Source organism: Miscanthus floridulus, chromosome 17 (assembly GCF_019320115.1).
Source record: "Miscanthus floridulus cultivar M001 chromosome 17, ASM1932011v1, whole genome shotgun sequence".
Lineage (NCBI taxonomy): Eukaryota > Viridiplantae > Streptophyta > Magnoliopsida > Poales > Poaceae > Miscanthus > Miscanthus floridulus.
In genome coordinates, this window is record NC_089596.1 from 107,638,346 (window position 1) to 107,650,259 (window position 11,914).

Sequence of the window (11,914 nt, forward strand, 5' to 3'; positions counted from 1 at the left end):
CCTCGCCTGGATGGAGAGAAGAAGAAGGACGAAGAAAGCGGGCCACCAGCCTATTTGTGTTGTGTTATGTTAGTAGGCCGTTTTTACGATGGGATGGGAGCAATGAATGAGCCCACACGGCCCACTTCCACCTCTCAATTATTCGCTCGCTTCCGCCGCCACAGGGTTCATCAGCAGAAGCTGCTTGCTTGTCTGGTGGTCTCAAGCGCCGCCGCCACCGCCACCGCCGTCCTCCTCCTCTACTGGTACGCTCGCTCACTTGTATCGATTTCTTCTCTTCCCACGCCTCTATTCACAGCAGAGCAGTTGCTGATTCCCTTGCTGCGCTAGTTTCATCTCAGATTTTGCTTCGGGGTTCGACTAAATTTCGTCGGATGGACACCCAGCCGGTTCTAGCTCCCGCTATCGATGCCAGCGCTAGCGTCATGTGCCAGCTGCTGAGCCCCGAGGGAGACCCTCTCGGCGCTGCGCTCTATCTGCCCCAGAACGTCGGGCCCCCGCAGCTCCAGGAGATTGTCAATCAGCTCCTCCACAATGTATTACTTTACTCTAATTGTTTTCTTTCCCCTCTATCCAATTCTTTCATCTTACCTTGCTTCCCTATTGCTAATTCATTGATGTATTGTATTCATTCATTCAGGAGGAGAAGCTGCCCTATGCATTCTACGTTGGAGACGAGGAGCTCTCTGTCCAGCTGGGCGCTTACATGCGGCAAAAGAATGGTGAGATGAGATCCCTCAGCAGTTTAGCGCATTCCCCTTTTGCCTCTCTTTTTTTTATGAAAGGCAAACTGTGTCGTATGTGCTGCCATCTAATTCCTACTTCCATACCTTGTTTTCTTAAAATCTAGCCAATGTTGAGGTTACTCTGCGCATAGTATGCCAACCACAAGCACTTTTCCGGATCAGGCCAGTCAACCGATGCTCTGCCACAATTGCTGGTATGTCTCCCTGCCTGTTGTTCTGTTAATCATCCCTCCTAGCTATTATTTTGTCGACAAAATAAAATATACACACAATTGTTATTTTGCTGGTCATGTCCAGTTAATTCAATAATATCTTGTCTACCACAACATTATGGTCATATCCAGTTAATTCAATAATATCTTGTCTACCACAACATTGTGGTCATATCCAGTTAATTCAATAATAAAAATACACGCAATTATTATGTTTCTTTTGGGAGTGTTTGTTTGCCAACCACAACATGCCACAACTCGCCATGCCCTAACCTGCAGCATGCTTAGCCACCGTTTGGAGGAAACTCCAGCGTCTCTTGTGTGTTTTTAGCAGCCATTCCTTGCCAAAAGTTTGGCGCAGGATTTCAGCACCGCAACTTGCCGTAGGTTGGGCGAGCTGTGCTTTAGTTATGGCTGGTTGCAGCATGCAACCAAACAATATGTTTCTCCTTGAATGGTCTACTCACAATCTTCTCTTTCTGCAGGCCACACGGAAGCTGTAATTGCTGTTTCTTTTAGCCCTGACGGAAAGAGTTTGGCGAGTGGTTCAGGTGACACCACTGTTCGCTTTTGGGACCTGAGTACGCAGACTCCATTGTTCACATGCAAAGGTGGAATGCTCAGTACCCTATCCTTGTTTATTAGTGATTTACTGCAATGCTGCCCGTTCCTTAAATTCTGGTTCTTGGGTAGGTTGCATACATCCATGTTGGCCAATTTAATCTTAGTTGCATGGCAAACCACTAAAATGACCTTGGAACTAGCCTTTTATATTATTAGCAGAGTAATTGGACAAAGAGAGGATTACTACAATATAATACGCTGATGATCCATCTATGCACTTTTGCTGTATAAACTTATGAATTGGAACCTTTGAATCATTGAATGATGGCATATTACAGCTTCTTTTAATGACAAAGTGTTTTTCCAATCTATATTGTGCATGTTCAAACCCATTCCTTGCAATGAACATTGAACACACTACATGAACCATTTTTAAGCCTAATACTCCCTCCGTCCAAAAGTCTAAAGCGCCTTAGCAAAATTGAATTTTCTAGAAGTCTAAATCATCTAAGCTTCTCTCTCCTGTTGTACTTGGTTTCCAGCGCTCACAACTTGTGTTCCTGGCCAAATGAATGCATTGCCGTTCATATACTCCCTCTGTCAGGTTGGTTATTCATCTAGGAGCTTCCGCATGCAACAGCGTTAGCATCTGTTTACACGGGAAAACCGACAGACACTGGTGCATTAAAGGGAGCACGCGATTAAATGAAAATTGGCATGCCTGGAGTCCTCCTTGATCACAGTGCTCGAGGCTTTGGATGGAGACCTTATCTTCTATATGCAATCTCTGTTGTAGCACACTTTAATCTTTTGCTAGTAAAGCCTGCCAGTTTCTACCGTGACACTATTGTCAAGTTTGTCTTGCTTGTATGTTCTTTCTTTGCTGCACTCTATAACTTATGAGACTTTTGATAGTTGCACATCTGTGCACTGCGCTTCGCCTATGTTGTTTCTAACCCTCATATTACAGGACACAAAAATTGGGTTCTCTGCATTGCGTGGTCACCTGATGGAAAACAACTTGTTAGTGGAAGCAAGTCGGGAGAACTTATATTATGGGACCCAAAAACTGGAAACCAATTGGGCACTCCACTTATGGTACAATCATGCGTTGCTTAGTTTTTTAGTCCTAGGCCTGCTGAACAATGATTTTATAATTATGGTAGCCTTTCTTTTCTGTGTTGTTAGGCTAGACTGTCCTGTGTATATATTCCCAAGCATGCATTTGTATGACCCACAATTCGAAATAGATGATAATTACTACTACAAACTTTATTCTTTCTTAGTAGGTTAAATGTGTCCATATCATACTTTGCATCTTTCAGATGTTTCTGTTTCCAATGTCCACCACTCATTTAGTGTGCCTTGTGTTACAAAATAGGGACACAGGAAATGGATTACTGCTGTATCATGGGAGCCAGTTCATTTACAGTCTCCATGCCGCCGCTTTGTAAGTGCAAGCAAGGATGGTGATGCTCGCATTTGGGACGTCACCACAAGGAAATGTGTTATTTCCCTTACAGGGCACACTAGTTCAGTGACTTGTGTCAAGTGGGGTGGAGATGGTTTGATTTATACTGGGTAAGACATAAATTATTGGTCCTTTCCTTTTTTTTGGAAAAAATATTATAGCTTTGGCCTCTTGTATTCTGCACTTATTCATTTACTACCGTGGGAAATATGAGTGCTCTTGAATAATTGATGTTTACTAACAAATCCAGTGATTCCATCATGGTTCAATACTGTATACTATATACTAGCGTTATACAGAGTACGAGAAAATAAAAATTAGACCTGCTGATCTATTAAGTGTGAAAACTTTGCTTTTTATCTTTTCATCAGTAGGAGTAAATTGTCTTCATCATAGATTCATTGCAAATTCTTCTGATGGTCTTGTTCCCCTTTTTCTATGAATATAAGGTGAAGTCTGCATGTGTGCCAATTCTTAAGGTTTTTCTTTCGAGAATTGTGGAAAAAGAATTTGATTCTCAGTTAGATAATTCCTAGATTTACTATTGACCTATTGTAACCTAATCGGGTAACAAGTTGAAATTATCTGTCAACCAGAAATAAAAGGCTCGTTCACTTACATATGTTTTCTCCTTTTTTTTTTAATTTCTGTGCTCCTTGATACTTTATTCAACTCAGATGTCTAGAGACATGATAAATCAGTTTTAATTGACCATAAGTTCTTAAACTTGTCATTACAAATGACGCACAATAAGAAACCTTGCTCTTATGTTTTTTTTTAACTTGAAGTTATTTTTTTCCATATATCAGTCTGAACACAATTCTTCTTTCACTGTAGTTCTCAAGATTGTTTAATCAAAGTATGGGAAACTTCTCAGGGAAAGTTGGTCAAAACATTGAAGGTGTGCATCAATCCACAAAATATTTGCATACTTATGCTCTGATGCTCATGTGCCTGGATACTCGATTATTGTTTTGTTTAACTTAAGAGTTTATAATTGTACTTTACTTAATCGTATTCTGAAGTTTTATCTCACTATAAAATCATTGGTGTTTTCATTTCATTTTCTAAAGGTAATTGTTCTTGCATATTCAGGGTCACGGGCACTGGGTGAATTCGCTTGCCTTGAGCACGGAATATGTTCTCCGTACTGGAGCATATGACCACACTGGCAAAACATTTTCGACTGCAGAGGAAATGAAAGAGGTATATTGATGGCACTTGGCCTAGTGCTTGTATTACCTTTATTTTGTTGCCTATCCTAATAGCAAATTAGTTTTGGCTCAAGATTACATATAATATATGTCACCATTTTTTATGAATATTGTCTTTTTGGAATATTTTTCCTCCTCACTTGACAACCTTTTGTATTTAGGCTGCTCTTGCGAGATACAAGAAGATGAGGGGTAATGCTCCAGAGAGACTAGTTTCTGGTTCTGATGATTTTACAATGTTTCTTTGGGAACCAACAATTAGTAAACAACCTAAAGCTCGCATGACTGGTCATCAGAAGGTATAGCGTCTCTCGTCTCATTGCCTCCAGACAACATTGTTTTTTTGAAATTTCCAGACAACATTCTTGTATTAGTATACATGTTTCCGCTGGCACATGTATTTATTTATATCCTTTGTTGTCTTAATGTGGATATTTTACAGAATCGTTAATGTTTATTTTCCTACTAGTTTGGCAGTTAACGCGTATGATGTATCTCCACATTCAGTTCACAGTAGTATTTGAAATAATTATGGCTTTTGTACTCAGTTGTCCATAAAGTATCGGATTGCTTGATCAAGTTTTTTTTCTTAGGTTGTGTAAGTAACTGTAGTTAATTGTTTGTTTATATGCAATTGTAAGTGATCATTTTGTTCGTTTCTTTTTGCAGCTTGTAAACCATGTTTACTTTTCCCCTGATGGGCAATGGTTGGCAAGTGCATCCTTTGATAAATCTGTCAAGTTGTGGAATGGTATTACAGGTAAATTTGTTGCAGCTTTCAGAGGGCACGTTGCAGATGTCTACCAGATCAGGTGAGTTTTTTTTAATGAAAAGAATAATTCCCCAGATTTCAGACATTCCAATGCTTGACAGCGTTATTTCTCTGTAGCTGGTCTGCCGACAGTAGGCTTCTACTTAGCGGAAGCAAGGATTCCACTCTAAAGGTATCTATATATCTATTTATATGTGTTCACTTGACTTTAGCTGTACTGTTGTGCTGTTCATTCGACACCAACCTTGTACTTCCTCCCCTATAAAAGAAACTTTGTACTTCCTCCGATTCACATATATAAGTTCATTATAGGACACCAACATGGTATCTAATATTGCATTTTGACTTGCAATATCTATTGTATTTTTTCTTTAGGGCGTGGTGCCTATGTGTGCCCAAGTTGGGAAAGAGTCCCATTGCTGTGTATAAACTCTTTTCCCACCTTAATTGAAAGGCAGAGCTCCTGCCACTTCTTTCAATTTTTTTTTTTTTTGCAATATCTATAAGAATAAGAATAGAGAGCTGCTCTAGGTACAACTATTTCGTATGATTTACATCCGACCAGAAGCAGCACAGCTAGACATTTCAGTCGTGTGTGAAGCTAATTTGATAAGAATGTATATTATCTTAAATAAAGGCAGTTATATATTGTGAAGGTATTCTTCACGAGGAATGTACCAGTGCCAATCTTGCTGTCAATCTATATAAAAATTTAGAAAGTGATGGTCAAAGTTAAACGAGTTGACTTAGGAAAAAAACCCAGGTTGACTTGTATTTTGAAATTTAAGGAAGTATTCGGTTGTACTTGTGGTGTGATTATTTGGCTTTGTTAGTAATTTCAAAAGCTATATCAAGTCAGACGTGGTTCAGTTCATTATCCAAAGAAACATGAATATAGATTGGTCTTTTTGTGCTCACATGCCTCGGTACCGAGAATTCAATGAATGGGTGTAGCAGTGTCTCCAGATGCTGATGCTTGTAGGTTGGAATTTTGAATGGACAACCCGTGTGAGTATCTGTTGCTTTGCTGATATATTATACATTTCAGATTTGGGATATTCGAACACACAAGTTGAAAATGGACCTGCCGGGCCACGCGGATGAGGTATTTCGTTGCTTTGACAAAATCGAGTTGGTCATCAATAATATTGTTGTATTGCTGATTACTGAGTATAAAGAGAGAACTGAGACGATGATGCATGTGATGATTATTAGGTGTACACCGTTGATTGGAGTCCGGACGGTGAAAAGGTGGCGTCTGGTGGCAAGGATCGGGTCCTCAAGCTATGGATGAACTGACAACCGGGGTATAGCTGCTAGGGATTGAAGTAATGATGGCAACGGGTACAAACCCATTGGGCATCGGGTTTCGGGTACCCGTTGCCATCTTTAGATTGAAGTATTATGCATACATAGATACCTAGACAAGAAAGCTCCTGGTCCTGTAGGGATGATGGCATTGTGTACCGTGGATGATATATATGATTTAGCGATGTAGTGATGATATATTGAAGGTATTTATAGAAATTTTGTCTATGCACTGGTGCTGGCATCGACAACATCTATCTACGTATGCACAAGACAAACCAGAATGAATTTGTGCGTGAAGCAACAGAGCGTTGCAACAATCATTTAGGTCCTGTTCTGCACAGTTTCAGGAGCTGTTTAGAGTTGAGTGTTTTATTTTGTTTTCCTATAACAAGATAAAATGAAACAACCCATCAAGTGAAACTCTTCTAAAAACCTTCTCTCACATGGGTGGATGTTGGATGTCAACTGGGGGGGGGGGGGGGGGGGGGGGGGGATGGAGCTGAAGAAACTGGCTTCTCCCAACTCCCTCTTCCAGAACATCTACTATGAACTTATTGGGTATCGATATTAGGGATATCCAAAGCAAGGAAGTTAGCGTCCATGCTGATTTCCCCGAATGGTTCCAGACGTATTAAAAAGTCTCGTCCGACCCTAAGGCCGCGGGCTCCGTCTCGCCCGACCCCTTGGGTGTGGGCTCCGTCTTGCCCGACCCCAAGGACGCGGGTTCCGTCTCGCCCAAGGCCGTGGGCTCCGTCTCGCCCTGACCTCGAGGCCGCGGGCTCTGTCTCGCCCGACCCCAAGGACGCGGTTTCTGTCTCGCCTAAGAGCGCGGGCTCCGTCTCGCCCGATGAAAGCTCTAGTTTGGTTTTGGTGAATTGATGAAACCCTAAGTGCTAACCTAGTTTATCAAGTGATCATGAGATAGGTAGCACACTTCAAGTGGAGAAGCTAATAAAGATCATAACATGACAATGGTGATGGCATGGCGTTGATCAAGGGCTTAAACTTGAAAAGAAGAAAGAGAAAAACAAAAAGCTCAAGGCAAAGGTATAATTTGTAGGAGCTATTTTGTTTTGGTAATCAAGACACTTAGAGAGTATGATCACATTTAGGATTGATAGCCGTACTATTAAGAGGAGTGAAACTCGTATCGGAATGCGGTTATTAAAGTGCCACTAGATGCTCTAACTCATTGCATATGCATTTAGGATCTAGTGGAGTGCTAACATCCTTGAAAACATTTGTGAAAATATGCTAACACATGTGCACAAGGTGATACACTTGATGGTTAGCACACTTGAGCAAGGGTGAAGAGAACGGAGGAGATGCTAGCGTCGGTCAAGTGACCGGACGCTGGATCCAAATGCACCGGACGTTGACTGCCTGCGTCCGGTCGCGCTGACTTGGCGGTACAGTAGCTAGGGTTTACCACCGGACGCTGGGCTGTGTCCAGTCGAGGAAAACCGGTTTTAGACCCTTACTGTACTCGACCGGACGCTAAGGCTCCAGCATCCGGCCAGTTTTGCCGGAGCGTCCGGTCAGCTTCATAGCCGTTGAATTCTGACGAACAACGTTTGAAGCTAGTGACACGTGGCGTCCATCTATGGACCGGACGCTGCGTCCAGGGTCCGGTCAAATGGACCGGAGCGTCCGGTCAGAGCGCAGTGTGCCCAGTGAAGGGGTACAACGGCTCTATTTCATGGGGGCTTCTATTTAAGCCCCATGGCCGGCTGTGGCTCACATCTTTGGTTATTTTCATTGACATAGCAACCTTGTGAGCCTAGTCAAAGTCCTCCCACTCATCTCCATCATTGATTCATCATCATAGTGAGATTGGGAGTGATCCAAGTGCATTGCTTGAGTGATTGTATCTAGAGGCACTTGGTGTTCGTGTTTCGCTGCGGGTTTTGCTTGTTACTCTTGGTGGTTGCCGCCACCTAGACGGCTTAGAGCAGCAAGAATCGTTGAGCGGAGGGTGGTGATTGTCTCCGGCTCCGATCGTGGTGATTGTGAGGGGTTCTTGACCTTTCCCCGGTGGAGCACCAAAAGGTACTCTAGTGGATTGCTCGTGGCTTGTGTGATTCTCATCTTGTGTTGGTTGTGCGGCACCCTATTGAGGGTTTGGCGTGTGAAGCCAATTAGCGCGTGAACCTCTAAGATAGTGAATCGCCACAACGAGGACTAACTTGCCGGTAAGCATGTGAACCTCGGTAAAAATTAGGGAATTTTTGCCACAGGACATCACGAAAATGCATATTTTGCTGCAACACACCGCCAACGCCATCGTTTGCTGAGTACCATTATGAATTCGATTATGTTTGCCACAGCACACCGCGACCATTATTTTACTGATTTCCAGAGTTTGGGAGAGAGAAACCGCAGTGAGGAGACAATTTTGCCCCTGCGCGTTGCTGGTCTGGTTGGACCAGGTAAAGTCGGCCTGGTCGTCTCCCTCCTACCGCCACCTCCCTTTTTCTTCCTCTGCTGGCGCCGTCTCGTTCCCAGAACCCTAGATCCCCATGGCTTCGAGCTCGCAATCCACGCCGTTCGGAGCGTCGCACTCGGCCTACAGAGACGAACTTCGGATTCCAGAGCTCGAGCCCTACAGAGATGAAGCAAGATTCTTGCCATTGGTACCTTGCTCCAAGTGCGGAACCCTTCTCATCGATCGCGTTTCACATAAGGAGGGCAGCAAGGGGAAGCGGTTCTACAAGTGTCCACTGTTGGAGCATGTAAGTTGTGGTGGAATTGCATCTCTTTTTTGGATGCGTTTTTTTGTTGATTTTTTCATCTCTGGTTTGCAGACCAATTATGCCTGTCGCACATACTACTTTGAAGAACACTATGTCCCTTTGTTGGTCTCCAAAGGTGTTCTTCCTCGCCATTTCAGTCAGCTTAGAGGTCATGATGGCGTGGGGCTGGAGGTGATGAAGGATGGCAAGGACATGTTGAAGGCCTGCCAAGGTGTTGATGCCTGCCAAGAACTGATGGAGAGTGCAGTCATTCATCTCAAAGATTCAGAGGCACTGCTTAAGGCATTAGTTGATAGCAATAGCAAATTGATGACAAAGATGGATAAGTTTGGAGAGAGACTGCTTGTAGTTGGTGCTGTAAAGGTGTTTATTTTAGTTTTGGTTTTGTTAGTGTCGTTGGTTAAGTGATGCATAACAACAGCTTATCATGTATCAAGCTATTAGCAGCTTATTTCAAAGACTCAATTTGTGAACCTTATCATGTATCAGTATGTAATCATGTATCCAGCATCTTATCTTGCATCTTCTTGCAACAGAATTGTGTCACACTCATTTTTGAACTGGCATAACACATAATTGTATCACACTCAGGAATTAAGATAAATTGGCATAACACATAATAAAGTCAGCATGCCAATAAAGTCTGGCCTTCATAACAAGCTTACATATCAGTGTTCATAACACAGCAGCCATAAGCTGTGACTTTAAACGCAAAAGGGAAACATAGTCTGCCAACCCTAGGTTTAGTACACTGTCTTGCTTGTTTCCATACTCTCAGATCAACTTCTTCTTGTTGATCCTCTTGTTGGTCATCTCTTCTGAAACAGCCACTGTCTTGCTTGTTTCCATACTCTCAGACTTCTTTTTCTTGGTTGTCTTGCTCACTTTGCTTGTCTTGGTTGTCTTCTTGCTTAGGTCCTTCTTCATTCTTTTCCCTTTCTTTTTCTGCCTCATGTCAGCTATTGGGGGGGGGGAAGTTTTAGCAGCATACTCCAATGCCCTCTTGTGACTGTTAGACACATAAAACAATAGGAATGACAGGAAAAGGTGAGGAAACAAGTGACAATGCTGGGCTATTTCAAGACAGAGATTAAATACCTCCTAGTGTTTGCTGCTGGGCTATTAGTCAGAGCTGGTGGTGCAACACTGATTTCTTGAGACAGAGCTGGTGCACCTTCAATTTGTGATTGTTGGGTGGATACAGTTGTTGCTGCAGCAGTGGTCTTCTTTGTCCTTGGTCTCTTTGCTGGTGGTGGTGCATCAGAGTCATACACAGTCTCATTGCATGTCTTCATCATGTGACCAAACTGACCACACCTCTTGCACTGTCTTTGGGAAGTTGACTTTCCACCTTCTTCAACACCTTTGATCCTCCTAGTTCTTGGATGGCCTGCAGCTCTCTTCAACAATGGGGGCCAAAGTTTGAAACCCATATCTACTTCAGGCCATTGATTCCTATCGGTCATGGGCTTGATCACATGTTCATATGTCTTCTTGAACTTATCAACTGAAAAGTAGTCAGCCACATAGTCCTCAACACTTCTATTGCGCATTGAATGGATGAGACAGAGAGCATGAGTACATGGCAATCCAGAAATCTACCACCTTTGACAGCTGCATGTTTTGCTCTCAAGATCCACAGTATGCCTCCAAGTTTTCAATTCTTTAGTAGTACCTTCAATCTCTGCAGTGTTGTTGGGCCCCCTATGTATGACATACTACAAGTTTCTACTCATAGCATGAAGTTCTTTGGTGACTTGAGGCAAGATCTTGTCTGTCAACCTCAGTGACAATGCCCTTCTGATATCTTGCTTCTCCATGATCATTTGCCTAATCCTATCCAACAGAGGAATTAAGGCAAGGGACTTTTCATTCCTAATCCAACTGTTGAAAGTCTCTGCTATGTTGTTAGTAACATAGTCACATTTGCATGCATGGGAGAACCTCCATCTACACCACAAGTGCTTGTGGTTGTCCTCTATCCATTGCATTGCTCTTGGTGATGCAACCTTCATGATGTTGTAATGGCGATCAAAGTGTCTTTGGTTGTAAGCCCTGTTGGCTGGCCACAAGTGCTTCTTGAACACTGCACCTCTATACCTCTTGTTGAAATTCTTCACTAGATGTCTCATGCACTCCCTATGTTCTACTCCATCTGAGAAGACAGAGGCAACTCCCTTATCTATACCTTTCCCTGCATCTGTGCAGATCACTAGGCCTAGAGGAGATCCAATGGCAACTTTTAGTTTCTCAAAAAACCACTGCCAGTTGTCAGCAGATTATGACTCAAATACACCATATGCTACTAGAAAAAGCCAGTTGTGTCCATCCACAGCTGAAGCAGAAGCTAGTTGCCCTCTCCATCTCCCTAGTTAGGTGGCTTGAGTCCACACCAAGGAAGGGTCTGCATCCATTCAAAAAACCTTGAACACAGCTGTTGAATGCCACAAACATCCTTGTGAACCTCATCTTCTTCCCAACCAGAGCCCACTCAATGTCCACAATGCTTCCTGGATTTGTCCTCTCCACCTCAGCCTTGAATCTAAAAACATCTTCAAAGCTGTCATCCCACTTGCCTTGAAGCTCTTCTAGAGCCATTGCCATTCCATCCCAAACAACATAGTATGAAAGTGTGATGTTGTACTTTTTCTCCAAATCCTTCTTCATTTGGGAAGCTCTAGTTGTTGGGTCATGCCTCAGGATGTTAATAACCCTGTCCCTCACCCAGTGATTGTTAGCCATGCAGTTTTTTTCTAGATTTGCTGTGGTAGCACAAGTATGTTTCTAATACATCTTTATCTGCCAACAACAAGTAGACATCAATAAGTAAACATCATGATCATCAACAAAAGTCATCAATAAGTATACATC

General features: G+C 42.7%; 1 protein-coding gene across 3 annotated transcripts; it reads left to right on the forward strand.

Moving 5' to 3' along the window:
* Window positions 1-5: 5 nt before the first annotated feature.
* Window positions 6-6,542, forward strand: LOC136514959 (notchless protein homolog). 3 transcript variants are annotated; one of them, XR_010773911.1, is made up of 14 exons: window positions 6-245; window positions 331-536; window positions 641-722; window positions 851-940; window positions 1,444-1,569; window positions 2,493-2,620; window positions 2,904-3,103; window positions 3,831-3,894; window positions 4,089-4,199; window positions 4,369-4,506; window positions 4,968-5,019; window positions 5,097-5,151; window positions 6,028-6,084; window positions 6,195-6,275. XR_010773911.1 is itself a non-coding variant. In XM_066508657.1 (14 exons), exons 1-14 carry the CDS (start codon window positions 107-109, stop codon window positions 6,276-6,278), a joined length of 1,623 nt encoding a protein of 540 aa, XP_066364754.1. In that variant the 5' UTR covers window positions 6-106; the 3' UTR covers window positions 6,279-6,542. The 3 variants fall into 3 exon arrangements, 2 of the variants coding, with proteins under 2 accessions (XP_066364754.1, XP_066364755.1); XM_066508657.1 differs by having other exon boundaries at window positions 4,877-5,019; window positions 6,195-6,542; XM_066508658.1 differs by having other exon boundaries at window positions 114-245; window positions 342-536; window positions 4,877-5,019; window positions 6,195-6,542.
* The last annotated feature ends 5,372 nt before the right edge of the window (window positions 6,543-11,914 follow it).